This window comes from Chionomys nivalis, chromosome 20, assembly GCF_950005125.1.
Source record: "Chionomys nivalis chromosome 20, mChiNiv1.1, whole genome shotgun sequence".
NCBI classification, from domain to species: domain Eukaryota; kingdom Metazoa; phylum Chordata; class Mammalia; order Rodentia; family Cricetidae; genus Chionomys; species Chionomys nivalis.
Window position 1 is genome coordinate 11,655,501 of NC_080105.1, and position 18,381 is coordinate 11,673,881.

At 42.3% G+C, this 18,381-nt stretch overlaps 1 protein-coding gene across 1 annotated transcript in view; it reads left to right on the forward strand.

The window, feature by feature from the left end:
• Slc18a1 (solute carrier family 18 member A1) overlaps positions 1–17,617 on the forward strand; it is a 33,902-nt gene extending 16,285 nt beyond the window's left edge. The window contains exons 10-15 of the mRNA XM_057752837.1: positions 5,954–6,032; positions 7,238–7,289; positions 8,920–8,983; positions 9,244–9,363; positions 9,578–9,711; positions 17,507–17,617. Of these exons, the coding sequence (XP_057608820.1) occupies positions 5,954–6,032; positions 7,238–7,289; positions 8,920–8,983; positions 9,244–9,363; positions 9,578–9,711; positions 17,507–17,617 (560 nt within the window). The remainder of the gene's footprint in view (positions 1–5,953; positions 6,033–7,237; positions 7,290–8,919; positions 8,984–9,243; positions 9,364–9,577; positions 9,712–17,506) is intronic.
• Positions 17,618–18,381: the final 764 nt, after the last annotated feature.

Below are 18,381 nucleotides of genomic sequence, written 5' to 3' on the forward strand. Positions count from 1 at the left end.
TCAGTTGTGGTTCTTTGTAATAGCCTCCATCTGTTACAGAAAGAAGATTTCTTGATGAGGGCTGAAAGCCTATGTAATACTTTTTTGGTGAATCCCAACCATCCTATTCCTGTGTTAATTGATTTTATTTTTATACCAAAATATCCGAGGTGGGTTGACTTCAAATATTTAGGAAGTTTTCGAGGTGAATGGTCCAAATATCACAGTGTTGGTTTTAACAAGAACTTTGTTGGACCGTAGCAGCATGTACATTTCAGGATGCAGTGCCATCCTTCAACTCACTCTCAGAGAGTTCTAGGGGCCCATGGGACCCATCTTAGTCTGTCCCCAGGAAGACCCCTCTGATGATCAAAGGACCTGCTCCCGCCTCCAGCAGGGTCTCATGTTGTGGCTTCAAACTGACTATGTATCTGAGGTTGAGAATGACCTTCTGATCCTTCTGCCTCTACCTCCAGAATGTGGGATTACAGGTATGTGTGACCAGGTTGAGATTATACGGGGCTAAGGATAGAACCCAAGGCCACTTGTGCACGTCAGACAGGCACTTTACTGAATGAGCCACATCTGCACCATAGGCCTTGTTCTTAAAGGTCTCTTCTCCACCCACAGAAACCTCTGGGGACCAAGTTTCCAGCACATGAATCTACATGAATCTTCATTTGGGGGTGGTGGTGGTGAGGGGTGGGAGTGCGTGCCACACACAAACCATTTATAAGTCTTTATTTAAAAGATTCTTTTGCCCTGACCCAGTATGCCACGGCCCTTCCAAATCCTGGACTTTGTGAGACTGGCTAACCTTGTTAAGTATCAGCACGCCTTCTTCTTCTTCTTCTTCTTCTTCTTCTTCTTCTTCTTCTTCTTCTTCTTCTTCTTCTTCTTCTTCTTCTTCTTCTTCTTCTTCTTCTCCTTCTCCTCCTCCTCCTCCTCCTCCTTCCTCCTCCTCCTCCTCCTCCTCCTCTTCCTCCTCCTCCTCCTCCTCCTCCTCCTCCTCCTCCTCCTCCTCCTCCTCCTCCTCCTCCTCCTCCTTCTTCTCCCCTCTCACCCTTACTGAAAAGCTGGATACTTGCCCGAGAGCATCATGGGATCTCCGAGAGCCCGTGACGACAGTCCGCTCCTCCAGGCTTTGCTTTCCTTTGCTGCTTCCAGACAGTTTCTCCCCTGTTCTCTATCAAAGACTCACAAGTCCTTTGAAGCCCACGCAGTTTTTGCTGCCATCCACTGACCTCTTTGTTACCCATTCTCCCACAAAAACGGTCACACTTGCTCTTTCCAGTGCTCTTCCTGTCCTGAAACAGTGGCATCTCTGTCCTGGTGGATGAGGCCATGGACACCGAAGGCTCCCACTTTCTCGGCATGCTCTCCTTTCTTCCTCGATTTAACCACACAGTCCTATGTTCACCCTTGCTGCTAACACCTCTGCTAATCCTCTCGCCTCTGGAATCTCTGTTCCAGGCAAATTTGTTTGCACCTCCCACATTCTCTGCGCACTTTAACCTCTCTTATACTAACCCTCCTCCGGCCTCAGGACACTAGTCACGTCCTCCCCCCCCCCTTAATCCCAGCACTCAGGAGGCAGAGACAGGCGGATCTCTGTGAGTTCGAGACCAGCCTGGTCTACAGAGCTAGTTCCAGGACAGGCTCCAAAGCCACAGAGAAACCCTGTCTCGAAAAACCAAAAAAAAAAAAAAAAAAAAAAAAAGACTTCAGTTTGGTTTCTAGAGTCCTATACTGACGTCACTTCCTTTCAATGTTTTCTTTGATTCCAAGATTCTCTTCTGGCAAAAAGAACCTAGTCCTGGTTAGACCTTCTAATCCTGACTCTGTCAGAGACAGCAAATAGGGCAACTGTATAACATAGGCCAAGATATCCTTATCTTATTTTGATTTTTGAATTGTTGAGAATTGAACTCAGGGCCCCATGAAGACTAGGCAACTGCTCTGGCCTTGAAATCCATCCCTATTTTCTTTATCTTTGCAGTAGTAGAGACCTAGAATCTCACATATGCTAGATAAACACTCTGGCACTGAGTTAATTTCCAGCCTTTTAAATTTTATTTTGAGATAGATTAACTTTCTCAGGTTGGCTTTGAACTTGCAGTCTCCCTGCCTCAGCTTCCTGAGTATCTGGGATTGAAAGCATCTGCAACCACACCCAGCTCTCACCAGATATATACAGGCACAAATCTAAGGTATGTTCTCTGCTAATGGTCTTCCTGCATACTGCTAGTTATATGCTTTCTCCTTCTGAAACAACTCTTTTGTTTTTATATTTCTCCAGATACACTTCTGTATATGCCATGTCTTCACCCTCACCATCCTCAGCTAACTGATTTTTCTTAGAAGATTTTTCTTCCAGAATTTCATCACCATCACCAGCAGATGCATAGTGTCTCACAATCAGCTGTAACTTCAGTTCCAGAGGGCCTGATGCCCTCTGAGGGCACTTCATGGACAAAGTGCACATATAGACATGGTGCACATATGGACAAGCAGGCGCACACTGATACACACATGCCACATACGGATGAGCAGGCACACACTGATACACATACCACATATGGACGAGCAGGCACACACTGATACACATACCACATATGGACGAGCAGGCACACACTGATACACACACCACATATGGACGAGCAGGCACACACTGATACACACACCACATATGGACGAGCAGGCACACACTGATACACACACCACATATGGACGAGCAGGCACACACTGATACACACACCACATATGGACGAGCAGGCACACACTGAAACACACACCAAATATGGACGAACAGGCACACACTGATACACATACCACACATGGACGAGCAGGCACACACTGATACACATACCACTTAAAGAATTTTAAACTGGGTGTGGTGGCATATACCTTTGATCTTGCCATTCAGGAGGCAGGCAGATCTCTGTGAGTTCAGATCAAGCTTTGTCTACAGAATGAGTTTCAGTATAGGTAGGGTTATTTAAAAAAAAAAAAATAAAGGAATCCTGTATTGTGGTGTGTACATTATCTATTTTGCAGGCAATCCTACCCATTTCCAATATTAAAACAAAAAGAGTATGTGCTCTTAAAACAATCTCTGTAACTGTAAATAATTGTGTGTGGCAGTGGGCATGTGCACACAAGTGCAGGTACTCACAAGGTCCAGAGGGTCAGATCTTTCTGGAGCACGGCAGTTGGGAGTCACTCAGCCTGGTTGTTAGGGACAGAAGTCAGATCTTTTACAAGACCAGTGAGTGCTCCCAGTCGATGAGCTATCTCTTCAGTCCCCACTTCCATGGTGTTAAAAACAAAGGAGAGACCAGCAAGTCCTGAGCTTGTATGTTCATGATCTCTTCTTGGAGTCCTGCCCTTGTATATCTACCTGTCTGGCCCCTCCCCATGGTTGTTTCATGCCCCCTGACTTTTCCTCCCCACCAATCTATCCCCTCTTCATCACCCAGTTGATTGAAACAAAAAACTTTAGTTGTCATTGTTCCTCTCTCCTCACTCTCATTTTGTCCCCACATGTGTGAGAGAAAGTTCTACAGCTCGGCTCTAAAAATACTTCTGAGACTCTGACATTTTCCAGGGGCCTGCAACAGTTGCTGGTTTTACTCTTGTCCTGTGAACCCATTCATCTAAGAGACTTTCAAGAACCTAACTTGGGCTGTGTAATTGTCTCTGAAGTTCCTCCTGGGCTCTCTGTCACGGGTCCTAGGCATCCAGGCAGCTTCCTGCTCCTGCAGCACGCGGTGGTCTCTCCTGTAAGCCTCTGAGCTGGTGTTAGATGCTGCTCATTTCTCTCTTTTCTTTTATAATGAACAAGTTCTCAGCTCAGGCACGCCCGCCCCGGCCTTCCTTGGCTTCCCAAATGCATGGTTTCCTTTCCTCCAGTCGTTCTGACAGATGGCTACATGAAATTTCTTTCACATTTTTTTGTCCAAAATAATTTTCTTCGCTTAAATTTTTAGCATTTATTTTAGTATAATTATTTACACAATCAAACAATTTATTTTTTTGAATTAACTATCACTCTCTCCTTGAACGTGAGCTCCCTTTGAGTTATGATCATCTTTTATGTCCATTTGCTTGTACTTGTTTGTTTTAAGACAGTGTCTTGCTGTGTAGATATTGAATTTACCAACCTCTCCACTAAGCCTAGTAGATAGGTCACTGATGGTCTCAAGAAAATTGCCACATAATCCCAAGTGCTTCTGCAAGGCAAAAATGTGGAAAATTGCTTCTCTGCTAACTGCTTAATCAAGCAAACACCCCCACAAGGTCCTGTGCCTCACTCTCAGTGCCTAGAACTCAGCTTTGCCTTCTTACCCAATCAGTTAATGGACCCTGTCATAGTTGATAAGCTATTGAAACATTAAACCATTTGAACATATATTTTGATTTTGGAGAAAATGCAATATTTGCATTTTTCTATTTCTTTTTTATAATTTTCTATTAAAATAGAACTTCCCTCCTCTTGTTCAATGTTTTCATTGAGAATGCAATACATTTGCTGTGTTTCCTAAGGACCACCTTATACTGGGATTATAGACTTGCACTGTATTTGTTTCTGTGTTTAGCTTTAAAAACTATTTTATTTTATATTTTATGTATATGGGTGTTTTGCCTATATGTTTTATGGACCACATATGTTCCCAGTACTCACGAAACTGGATTTACAGACAGTCATGAGCCACCATGTGGGTGCTGGGAGTCAAACCTGAGTCCTCTGTAAGAACAGCCAGTGCTCTTAACCACTGAGTCATCTCGCTAGTCCTTCCATATTTACTGCTCAATTACCGGCCTTAAGAATGCCTGACAGATGGTAAAAGCTCATCAGAAAGAACACAAGAAAGAAGGAAAAATATTGGGGTATGGAGAGAACTCAGAAATAATAAGTAAAATGTCCAAGTCACATAGTCTACAAGTGGCCAAGCCACATACCGAATCTCAAATATGTTTTAATGCTCCAAATATGTATGCATGCTCCAAAATCCACGTTCCAGATCATCTCCCTCTGTCATGAAGGCATGTGACCAGGACAGCAGTAATGACACATTTCCAGCTAGCTCCCGTTGTTACCTGGCAGGAGAGAGTAATGGCTTTGTTCAGATCAGATGTGGGAGCCAAGTTCCAGAAAGGCAAAGACCACGGGCAAAGCAACAAGATGGCAGGTCACATGAGAGTGAGGAACTTGACTTCTTAGGAAGCTCCTATGATGGAAGAGTTAATTTCATTGGTTAAATAAAGAAACTGCCTTAGCCCTTTAATAGGACAGAAAATTAGGTAGGCGGAGTAGACAGAACAGAATGCTGGGAGAAAGAAGCCGAGTGAGGAGTCGCCATGATTCTCCCACTCCAGACAGACGCAGGTTAAGATCTTTCCTGGTAAGCCAGCTCGTGGTACTACACAAAATATTAGAAATGGGTTAGATCAATATGTAAAAGCTAGCCAATAAGAGGCTGGAGCTAATGGGCCAGGCAGTGATTAAAAGAATACAGTTTCCGTGTAATTATTTCGGGGCATAAGCTAGCCATGCGGGCGGCTGGGTGCCGGGGACGTAGCCCTGCCGCTCGTATTACAACACTCCTACTCTTGTAGTGATAACCAAGTGACTCTCATGCATGCCAGTGGCTCACCGAGTCACTACTTGTCACTTGTAGTGATAACCAAGTGACTCTCATGCATGCCAGTGGCTCACCGAGTCACTACTTGTCAGAGTCTGAAAGCTGGGCGCATATTAAATGTATTGAGGCTGAAAACAGCCTTGCGCCTGAGGAAAGTGGGGCTGTGGGGTCCTGAGACCCCTGCTCTTGAGCTACAAAGATCTCCAAAGCATACAACAAAGTGGTTTGGGGACCTGGAGGTATCAGGGGTACTTTGCTGAACTGTAGGAAATTAGGTGCTTTAGATTCAGTTGAGCACATCCTAAGGCGAACTTTTGTGTTCTCCACAGGTCTGGCCTTCTTGCCTGCCAGTGTGGCCTACCTCATTGGCACGAACCTTTTTGGTGTGTTGGCCAACAAGATGGGTCGGTATGTAGCCTGGGAAACTGGAAGAGTGATTGAACTATCACCTAACGTCCCTTGAGCTTCTCCCTGTGCTTGGGACAGGTTCTTTGAGACAATCTAGGACACAATGATAAAAATTGCTGGGAGGGAGATTGGTGGGCAGGTGATGGAAGAAGTATAGATAATGGATTATCCTGCGCTGACTGCTTTGGAAGAGGCAGTGGTTACAGAGAAATAGCCCTTCCTTTCTAGCCAAAGAGGAAATGCCACCCTTACCCAACAGATGCAAAAAGAAACAAAAAGGTGGTATGTATTTTGGGGCAACAGTTGTCATACTCTATTCTGTGGAGCCCTAGGGAATTCTAGACAGGAACGACAGAAGCCCACAGTGGGAGGGGGGGGGTGCAGAAAGTGTGAGTCTAGATTCTCTTCCCCTACTACAATGACGAAATCACGTTGGTTTTAATTTTATCGTTGTAGCTCAGCACAAAGATTTTTTTATTTAATTAATATTTTTTTTCATTTTACATTCCAACTCTAGTTCCCCCTCCCTCCTCTTTTCCTGCCTCCCCACCTCTCCCTATTCTACCCCACCATCCACTCCTCAGAGGGGATAAAGCCTCTCTTAGGGATTCACTAAAATCTGGGATACCAAGTTGAGGCAGGACCAAGACCCTCTCCACTGAATCAGTCAGCTCAAAGATTTGATAAATAAATTTGAAAGCACTGTTATAGCTATGAAGAGGTATGCATATTTCCATTTGAGTTTTTGAGATGGATTTGTAAGACCACATATAATACGAGTAGGTAGATTCTGAACTGGGCTATAGAGATGGATCAGTGGGTAAGCTACTCCTGAAACGAGCATGCGTCCCACGGTGCTACTCCTGAAACGAGCATGCGTCCCACGGTGCTACTCCTGAAACGAGCATGCGTCCCACAGTGCTACTCCTGAAACGAGCATGCGTCCCACGGTGCTACTCCTGAAACGAGCATGCGTCCCACAGTGCTACTCCTGACTCTGCTATGAGAAGAGCTGGGAGGGCAAGGAGGAGATGAGGTCAAGAGAGGACAGGGACAGAAAGGCTTCCCCCTGCTGCTGTAGTCTCTATGCAGTCCCCTCACCTAATCTAAGGGATTGCTGGAATTAGGGTCTGGGGACTGGCCAAGGTGACAAGCAGTAGCCATCTCCCTGCAGACAGTGTGCCATGATGGTTCTTTTCTTCCAGGTGGCTGTGCTCCCTTGTGGGAATGGTGGCAGTAGGTATCAGCTTGCTCTGCGTAAGTACAAGACCCAGTTGGCAAAGGAAGTGCACTAGACATTTTAAGATCATTTTCCTTCAAATGGGCAGCAGGCTGACTTGGTAGGAACTTCTAGAAAACTGTTTCTACATAAACAGAAGAAATTGGTGCTGGAGAAGATGCCACCAACTGAAATGGCAAGTCATCAAAAGGAGGTGGAAAAGGAGAGGAACAGGGTTATGGGTGGGAGGATCCAGAGGTCTGAGGCTGTGCACGTAGACACTTGAAATGAAACATGCTGGTATCTATTTCAGGAGCCAGCCAGTCAATGCTGTTTTGTGAGTCCATTTATCCAATTTCCTGTGACAGTTCCCACCAGCCACCAGGGCAGGTACCATCAATGGCTCAGTCTCTAGAACCAGAAAATGTGATAGAAGAAAGATAGCAGGCATTTTATCTTTAAGAGCCCAGGTCTTTACTGTCTCATATTCTCAGTGGAGACCATCAGCCCATCAGTTCATTCATCTCTAGGCTCAGGGGTATGAGACCAGAGCTGTAGATCTTTGAGCACTATACCCAGGATGAGCCGGAACCCCTGGTGACAGGCATGGGCTCAGGCCTCCATCCCAGCTTCGTCACTTGCCATTCGTGTGGCTCTGAGCCACTCATGTTACCTCCCTGCTCAGGATTCTGCTTGCATGTCACAGGATGTTTGAGGTAGTCACATAGACTGCAGCGTGGAGAGCGCACATGACAAGCCCTCACTAAGTCAGCCCTGCCATTGACCGCGATGAGCTCCTCTTGAGATGTTGCCCTATACGGAGCTATCAATGCTAAATGGCATTATAAACCTTTGAGAACTGTGCAATGGAATCGTGAGGTTGGGTAACTGGTACCAAGGAAAGAGTAGGGACATGGCTTAAAAGGGAAGGACAGGCTTTGGTAGGGTGAATGCATGCCGTAGCTTGCCTTTGTGGCACCCAAATGATGCCACCAGTCTCTCCAGTTGCTGAGCTGTTAACTGTTGGGCTTATATTTTGTCTTTTTGCTGCAATGCCTATCAAGTTGGGGTTTCAAATAAAATGTGGGGACTTAATTTGGTGGTGCAGGCCTTTAATGCCAACTACCCCAGGAGGCCAAGATAAGAGGATCAGAAGTTCAGGGCTTGCCTGGGCTACAGAGTAAGTTCAAAACTATGTTGAGAAAGTTAATGAGATCCCATCTCAAAAGAAATAAAAAGAGGGGCAGGTAAGAGCATTTGTCAATCCTGAACAAGGCCTTAGGTTCTGTAAAATAATTAACAAGCAAATTCGATGATATCAGATGATGAGAAAGATGACTATTCCAATGATGGGTGAGGACGGCAGTGTGTGTTTGGTAGAGAGAGGCAGATGATGAGCAAGAAGAGAATCCCTGCCTAAGATATAACAGAGTGGAGTCTGAGGTTCAAACTTGATCTTGCTACTTATTGGCTTCATAACTTTGGATGGTGCCAGTCCAGTTTGCATGTGGTCGAAGTAGAGAGCAAGATTATTCTTCAAAAGAAGGTGTGAGAAATCAGAGCTAATGCATGCGGCACACGTCACAAACACATGTCATATGAAAACCCTGGCCCCTGTTCCACAATCCCAGTGGCATTCTGAGGAACTCTTCTTCTGTTCCTTTCCAGGTGCCTCTGGCTCACAACATTTATGGTCTCATTGGCCCCAATGCAGGCCTTGGCTTTGCCATAGGTAAGTAGTCCCTCAAAGTAAAAAACAAAACAAAACAAAAAAGCCCTTGAAAACTCCTTTCCTCCCCATTTTCCCATCAGAAGAGGGAAGTAGAAAAGGCAGGAATGGAGGGAGGCTGGCAGACGAACAGAGCTGGGCGTGTGGTTCCTGGGCCTGTGTTGGTGCTGAGTGTGGGGACAGCAGGCCAGGGAAGCAGAGTGGAGGGAGATGCTGTAGCTTTGGGTAAGCTGACTACACATTCCTGCTTGTTCTGGCCACAGGCATGGTGGATTCCTCTTTGATGCCCATCATGGGATACCTGGTGGACCTACGCCACACCTCTGTGTATGGGAGTGTCTACGCCATCGCTGATGTGGCTTTCTGCATGGGCTTTGCTATTGGTATGTTGGTTGGGAGCAGATGAGAGCTCCCGGGCCCAAGTGGCCTACTTTGCCCTCTCCATTGTAGCTTACCTGGGTGTAGAACCAGGGGTCTTATTCCCCTAGGGATCTGAAATTAGTGGAATCTACAGCTGGTGTTGCTATCCACTATCCCCAGCATAGTGTTTTTCAGGTGACTGATTCAACAAACACTTGGGATTTTATTTTTCTTCAGGTCCGTCTACCGGGGGTGCCATTGTACAGGTCATCGGCTTCCCTTGGCTCATGGTCATCATTGGTGTCATCAATATCGTCTATGCCCCTCTCTGCTGCTTCCTGCAGAATCCCCCAGCTAAGGAGGAGAAGCTAGTAAGGCACCCTGAGGGCTGAATGATATGCATGTCTGTTTCTTCTTTTGGTTCCCCTGACCCTTCCCTTTGACCTTATTTCTTCTCTCTTTTGTAGCATTTCTGTTCTTCCTAACACACTATCCTTCCTTTCGTCCTTCACCTTCCCGTCTTTCTCCAGGCAATTAGGTCCCCTATTATCTGGATTTTAAGAAGGAAAATGGGGAGAAGGCATGGTCACACACATTGAGAAATAGAGATAGTAGGATAGAAGCTGAAGTCATCCCCAATTACATATGGATTAAAGGTTAGCCTGGCCTTCATAAGACCTACTCATACAGAAAAATCAAAACAAAAGTAAACTAAACTAAAAAGAAAAGAAAAGGAAAAAAGTGAGACCCTTTCTAAGAGTTAGGGATAGCGGCTGTAAAAGGCATTCATGCTTCCTACGGCAGGATTCAGTTTACTAAGCCGTCTCTTCTGGAACTGCAGCATTCCATCGAGTGCATTCAACTCACTCACTCACTCACTCACTCACTCACTCACTCACTCACACGCTCATGTGTTTCAGTCTGCCTTTATCCTTATCTGATGATGTATTTTTTAAAAAATTAATTTTATTTGATTTATTTTTGTCTGTGTGTGGTGCATGGAAGTTAGTGTATAAATGATGGAGGAGTTACTTTCATTTAATAAAGAAACTGCCTTGGCCCATTTATAGGCCAGCCCTTAGGTGGGTGGAATAAACAGATAGAATGCTGGGAGAAAGGAACAGACTCAGTGAGTCGCCATGATTCTCCCACTCCAGACAGACGCAGGTTAAGATCTTTCCTGGTAAGCCAGCTCATGGTACTACACAGAATATTAAAAATGGGTTAGATCAATATGTAAGAGCTAGTCAATAAGAGGCTGGAACTAATGGGCCAGGCAGTGTTTAAAAGAATACAGTTTCCGTGTAATTATTTTGGGGCATAAGCTAAGCCATCCGGGCGGCCGGGTGCCGGGGACGCAGCCCCGCCACTCTTATTACAACATATAAGAGGAAGATGTTGTCTTCTCTTATTCTTTGCCGTGAGACAGGCGCTCTCTCAGTGTCCTAGAGCCTTGCCCTTTGGTCTGGGCTGTCTAGAGAGCTCCCAAGGCCTGCCCATCTCTGTGCCCAGCCCTAGGGTTACAGGCTTATGACCACACACACTCATTTATATGGGCGCTGGGCACGCAAGCTCAGTCCTTATGCTTGCAGAGTTAAGAGCTCATACCTACTCAGCTCAGGTTATAACTTTTCCCCTTACTTTTTCCATTTTTTTATTGATTTTTATTGAGCTCTACATTTTTCTCTCCTCCCTTCCCTTTCTCTCCCCTCTCCTTCAGCCCTCTCCCATGGTCCCCATGCTCCCAATTTACTCAGGAGATCTTGTCTTTTTCTACTTTCCATGTAGATTAGATCTATGTATGTCTCTCTTAGCATCATCATTGTTATCTAGGTTCTCTGGGATTGTGATTATTTTTTTGCTTTATATTTAAAACCACTTATGAGTGAGTACTTATTATATTTGTCTATCTGGTTCTGGGTTACCTCACTCAGTATGATGTTTTCTAGATCCATTCATTTGCCTGCAAATTTCAAGATGTTATTTTTTTCTGCTGTGTAGTACTCCATTGTGTAAATGTACCACATTTCCTTATCCATTCTTCGGTCGAGGGGCATTTAGGTTGTTTTCAGGTTCTGGCTGAAAGTTGCTATGAACATAGTTGGGCACATGTCCTTGTGGCATGATTGAGCATCCTTTGGATATATACTCAAAAGTGGTATTGCTGGCTCTTGAGGAAGGTTGTTTCCTAATTATCTGAGAAATCGCCACACTGACATTCAAAGGGGTTGTACCAGCTTACATTCCCACCAGCAATGCAGAAGTGTTCCCTTTTCCCCAGAACCACTCCAGCATAAGTTGTCATCAGTGTTTTTTATCTTGGCCATTCTTACAGGTATAAGGTGGAATCTCAGAGTTGTTTTGATTTGCATATCTCTGATGACTAAGGATTTTGAACATTTCCTTAAGTGTCTTTCAGCCATTTTAGATTCCTCTGTTGAGAGTTCTCTGTTTAGGTCTTTACTCCATTTTTAAAATTAGATTATTTGTTCTTTTGATGACCAATTTCTTGAGTTCTTTGTATATTTTGGAAATCAGACCTCTGTTTGATGTGGGGTTAGTGAAGATCTTTTTCCATTCTGTAGGCTGCCATTTTGTCTTGTTGACCACGCCCTTTGCTTTACAGAAGCTTTTCAGTTTCAGGAGGTCCCATTTATTAATTGTTTCTCTCAGTGTCTGTGCTACTAGGGTTATATTTAGGAAGTGGTCTCCTGTGCCAATGCATTTAAGTGTACTTCCCACTTTCTCTTCTATGAGGTTCAGTGTGACTGGCTTTATGTTGAGGTCTTTGATCCATTTTGACTTGAGTTTTGTGCGTGGTGATAGATATGAATCTATTTTCATTCTTCTACATATTGATATTCAATTATGCCAGCACCATTTGTTAAATATGCTTTCTTTTTCCATTTTATATTTTTTGCTTCTTTGTCAAAAATCAGGTGTTTGTAGGTGTGTGGATTAATATCTGGGTCTCGATTTGGTTCCATAGGTTTTCTTGTCTGCTTTTATGCCAATACCAGGCTGTTTTCAGTACTGTAGCTCTGTAGTAGAGTTTGAAGTCAGGTATTGTGATGCCTCTTTTATTGTACAGGATTGTTTTGGCTATCTTCAGTTTCTTGTTTTTCCATATGAAGTTGAGTATTGTTCTTTCAATGTATGTGAAGAATTTTTCTGGAATTTTGGTGGGCATTGCATTGAATCTGTATATTGCTTTTGGTAAGATTGCCATTGCTATGGTAATGCTACCTACCCAAGAACATGGGAGATCTTTCCACTTTCTGATGTCTTCTTCAGTTTCTTTCTTCAAAGATTTAAAGTCTTGTCATACAAGTTTGGTTAGAGTTACTCTGAGATATTTTATGCTATTTGTGGTTATTGTGAAGGGTGATGTTTTTCTGATTTTGTTCTCAGCCCATTTATCATCTGTGTAAAGTAGGGCTACTGAGTTTTTTGGGTTAATCTTGTATCCTGCTACATTACTGAAAGTGTTTATGAGTTGTAGAAGTTCTTTGGTAGAATTTTGGGCTCACTTATGTAAACTATCATATCATCAGCAAATAGTGAGAGTTTGACTTCTTTTCCAATTTGTATTCCCTTGATCTCTTTTTGTTGTCTTACTGCTCTAGCTAGAGCATCAAGAACTATATTGAATAGATATGGAGATAGTGGACAACCATGTCTTATTCCCGACTTTAGTGGGATCGCTGTGACTTTTTCTCATTTAGTTTGATGTTGGCTGGTGACTTGCTGTATATTGCCTTTATTATGCTTGGGTCTGTTCCTTGTATCCCTGTTCTCTCCAAGACCTTTATCATGAAGAGTTGTTGTATTTTTATCAAAGGCTTTTTCAGCATCTAATGAGATGATCATGTGGGTTTTATTTTTCAGTTTGTTTATTTGGTGAATTATGTTGACAGATTTTCATATGTTGAACCATCCGTGCATCTCTGGGATCAAGTTGACTTGGTCATGATAGATGATGGCTCTGATGTGTTCTTGGATTCAATTTGCCAGTATTTTATTTAGTATTTTTGCATCAATGCTCATAAGTGAGATTGGTCTGTAATTCTCTTTCTTAGTAATGTCTTTATGTGGTTTGGGTATCAGGGTAATCTCAACCTCATAAAAGGAGTTTGGCAATGTTCCTTCTGTTTCTATTGTGTGGAACGATTTGAGTAGTATTGGTATTAGTTCTTCTTTGAAAATCTTGGAGAATTCTGAGGTGAAACCATCTGGTCCTGGGCATTTTTGGTTGGGAGACTTTTGATGACTGTTTCTATATCTTTAGCAGTTATTGGTCTATTTAATTTGTTTACCTGGTCTTGATTTAATTTTGGTAAGTGAGTTTTATCCAGAAAGTTGTCCATTTCCTGTAAGTTTTCTAATTTTGTAGATTACAGGTTTTTGAAATATGACCTGATGATTCTCTGGATTTCCTCCATGTCTGATATTATGCCCCCTTTTCATTTCTGACTTTGTTAATTTGAATATTCTCTCTCTGCCTTTTGGTTAGTTTGGATAAAGGTTTTGTCTATTTTGTTGATTTTCTTGAAGAATCAACTCTTTGTCTCCTTGATTCTTTGTATTGTTTTGTTTGTTTCTATTTTGTTGATTTCAGCTCTTAATTTGATTATTTCCTGCTGTCTAGTTCTCGGGTGAGTTTCCTTCTTTTTGTTCTAATGTTTTCAAATGTTCTGTTTGTTCACTAGTATAGGATTTTTTTCAGCTTCTTTATGTAGGCATTTAGTGCTATGAACTTTCCTCTTAACACTGCTTTCACTGTATCCCATAATTTTGGGTATGTTTTGTGGTCATTTTCATTGAATTTTAGGAAGTCTTTAATTTCCCCCTTTATTTCTTCCTTGACCCATTCATGCTTCAGGTGAGCATTGTTTAATTTCCATGTGTTTATCGTCCTTTTGGAATTAGTGTTGCTGTTGAATTCTAATTTTAAGCCATGGTAATCCAATAAGATAAATGGGGTTATTCCAATTCTTTTGTATCTGTTGAGATTTGTTTTGTTACCAAGCATGTGGTGAAATTTTGCAAAGATTCCATGAGGTGCTGAGAAGAAGGTATATTCTTTTATGTTTGAATGGAATGTCTATAATTGTTTGTTAAGTTCATTTGAATCATAATATCTGTTAGTTCCCTTATTTCTCTGTTAATATTTTGTCTGACTGACCTGTCTAGTGGTAAGAGGGTAGTGTTGAAGTCTCCCACTATTAGTGTGTGGGGTTTAATGTATGATTTAGCTTTAGAAGTGTTTCTTTGACATATGAGGGTGCCCTTCTATGTTCAGAACTGAAATTTCCTCTTGATGGATTTTTTTGTGACTAATATGAAATGTCCTTCTTTGTCTCTTTGGACTGGTTTTAGCTTGAAGTCTATTTTGTTAGATATTAGGATAGCTACACGTGCTTGTTTCTTAGGTCCATTTGATTGGAAATTTTTTTTCCCCAACCCTTTACTCTGAGGCGATGTCTGTCTTTGAGGTTGAGATGTGTTTCTTGTTTGCAGCAGAAGGATGGATTCTGTTTTCATATCCAATCTGTTAGCCTGTGTCTTTTTATAGGTGAGTTGAGTCCATTTATATTAAGGTGTATTAATGACCAGTGATTGCTATCTCCTGATAATTTAGTTTTTGTTGTTGGTGATATTAATTTGTGTGTTTTTCCCTTCTTTGGAATTTGCTGCTTGCTGTGAGATCATCAATTGTCTGTGTTTTTGTTGATGTAGCCAACTTTCTTGGGTTGGAGTTTTCCTTCTAGTACTTTGTGTAGGGCTGAGTTTGTGACTAGGTATTGGTGAAATCTGTTTTTTTCATGGAATATTTTGATTTGTCCTTCTATGGTGATTGAAAGTTTTGCTGGGTATAGTTGTCTGGGCTGACATCTGTGGTCTCTTAATGTCTGCATAATGCTTGACCAGGACCGTCTAACTTTCATTGTCTCCACTGAGAAGTCAGGTGTAATTCTGAAAGGCCTGCTTTTATATGTTCCTTGACCTTTTTCCTTTGCAGCTCTTAATATTCTTTTTTTATTCTGTATGTTTAGTGTTTTGATTATTATGTAGCAAGGGGACTTTTTTATAATCCAATCTATTTGGTGTTCTGTAAGCTTCTTGTATCTTCATAGGATGTCTTTCTTTATGTTGAGAAAGTTTTCTTCTATGATTTTGTTAAATATATTTTCTTTACTTTTCAGTTGAACTTCTTTTCATTCTTTTTTAAAAATATCTATCTATCTATCTATCTATCTATCTATCTATCTATCTATCTATCTATTATACAATATTCTGTCTGTGTGTACGCCTGCAGGCCAGAAGAGGGCACCAGACCCTATTACAGATGGTTGTGAGCCACCATGTGGTTGCTGGGAATTGAACTTCTTTTCATCCTTTTATCCCTATTATTCTTACATTTGGTCTTTTCATGGTGTACCATATTTCCTGGATATTTTGTGCTAAGCTTTTGTTAGATTTAATATTTTCTTTGACTGATGAGTCTATTTCCTCTATTATATCTTCAGCGCTTGAGATTCTTTTTTACACCACTTGTATTCTGCTGATTATGCTTGCATTTGTGGTTTCTAATTGTTTTCTCATGATTTCTCTTTCTATAATTCCCTCGGCTTGTGTTCTTTTTAATTGTCTCTATTTCAATTTTCAAGTCTTGAGTAGTTTCTTTCATATTTTTGATTGTTTTTTCTTGGTTTTCTTGTTGATGTCTTCCAATTTTTTGTTTCTCTTTTCCTCCATTTCTTTGGGGGAATTTTTCATTTCCTCTTTAAGGGCCTCAAACATTCTCCTAAAGCTATTTTTTAGGTCATTTTCTTCTGGTTCATCTATATTTGGTTGTTCAAGTCTTGCTGTTGTAAGGTCACTAGTTTTTACTGGTGTCATTTGTACTTTGTGGTGTTGAGTGTGTCCTTAACTTGTCTATCCATCTTTTCCTCTGATTGGCATAGTTGGGGCTGTCTGTGACTCTGGTGATCAATCTTGCAGGAGCCAGTGTGCTGACCAAGTTTTCTGTCTCACCCGGTCCCACAGCTATTTAGGACCAAAGAAACACACAGAGGTCTACATTAATTTATAAACTGATTGGCCTATTAGCTCAGGCTTCTTATTAACTTTTATAACTTATATTAGCCCATAATTCTTATCTGTGTTAGCCACATGGCTTGGTACCTTTCCAGTGAGGCAGTCACATCTTGCTTGCTCTGTATCTGGCTTCCTCTGTTTTTGGGTTTTGACACAGACTGAAACTTCCCTCTTCCCAGAATTCTCATTGCCTCGACTCTACTTCTGCCTGGTCACCCTGCCTATACTTCCTGTCTGATTACTGGCCAATCAGCATTTATTTAAAATACAAGTGACAGGGTACAGACCATTGTCCCACAGCACCAGTGGATCCAAGACTCAGATGGTTGCTCCTGTGGTGCAGTCAGTGCAATGGTTCCAGTCACCCTGTTGGTCACTCTGTGTTCCTGGGGTTTGCTCTGCTTCTGTGGAGTTTGCTGTTGAAGCCTGCTCCAGTTTAGGTCACTGACTCAGTCCTGTTTCTGTAAATGTCTCTGGTCTGGATCTGTGCCTGCTCCTGTGGAGTTCACTGTCTCAGGCCTGCTCTGGCCTTGGTTGCTGGCTCAGTCATGGAGTTTGCTGTCTCAGGCTTGCTTTTTCCTAGGTCACTCATTCAGTCCTGTTTCCGTAAATGTCGAGGTTATGTCTTTTAAAGTTAGAAAAAAATAGTCTCCAGGTAAAAAGATCCTGCACACTGTATTACTTAGTTAATATGGTATTTAGTGGTATTTAGTACTTCTTGTAGCATGAATACCCCAGCAGCCCTTTGGGGCCTCATATATTCAGGAAGGATATAGTTGCTCAAAGAAACAGGAGTAGGCAGAGAGGCTTAGAGAGAGGAGTGCCCATCACATCCAGCTTCTTGCTATGCTTTGATTCAAGCACAAGTGTATCAGATATTTGTCCTAATGAGACTCAATAATGCCCAGGACCTTGAAAGGCCCAAGCCTACCCATGAGGCAGAAAGAGAATGCTATACTTACATCTTGAGTTCTTCTGACACTAAGCTTGGATATGCTAGTTTCTTTTCCAAGAAATGGATGGGTAAAGATATGCAGTAATATCTATACTTCTCTCTTGCTGTAGGCTATTCTCAGCCAGGAATGTCCCATGGAGACCCAGCTGTATGCAACCCAGAAGCCCACAAAGGAGTTTCCTTTGGGGGAGAACAGCGATTATTCTGGCAGTGAGGAGTAGCTGATACCTGAATCCCATCCAGATGACTCCGTAGGCTTGGATTTCAGTGACCACCTGTTCGCCAGGGACCAGACCACTGTGGAACATTCAACGGATTTTATTTTTCCTTTCATCTGGTTGTCTCTCTTCCTCCCTTCTCATTGATGGCTTGCCCGTACTCACCTGTGCCACCTACCACTCTCCCTCTGTGCTTTGATAGCTTAGGTGGCCCACTTTTTGTGGGAGGACAGTGCTGCTTCCTGCCAGACCAAAGTGAGGCTGATTAAAGTTGAGTTGTGACAAGTTCTGCAAGGGCTGACTCACTTCCTGCAGGCAGTACTGAACAATGGCAAGCCTTGCTTTGCTCCTTGGTATTCTCTGACATATTTCCAACAGGTCATGAGATTTGATCTCTGTCCTGTGATATTCCCCTTCCAATTTTCCCAGTTAAGCTTCAATATATAGTCTTTTACTTATTTAAGAAATTATATATCTATATATGAGTATATATACTCATATATATATTTACATGTAGGTGTATGTGCTAAAATGACCTCACCCTCATTAAATGAGGTCTTACTAATGTTTTCATTACGTAATCAAAAGAAAATAAGCAGCTTTCTTAGGCTTGAGTTACATCCGTTTTTGTGATTTCTCATGTATATTTGTATCTTTCCCGAACCACTTAAACTCTTAAAAATAAAACTAGTTGAAGGACAGGAAACAAAACAAACAAACAAACCAAAACTAACCCCATTATTAGACTCAAGAGTTCTCTGTGTGAA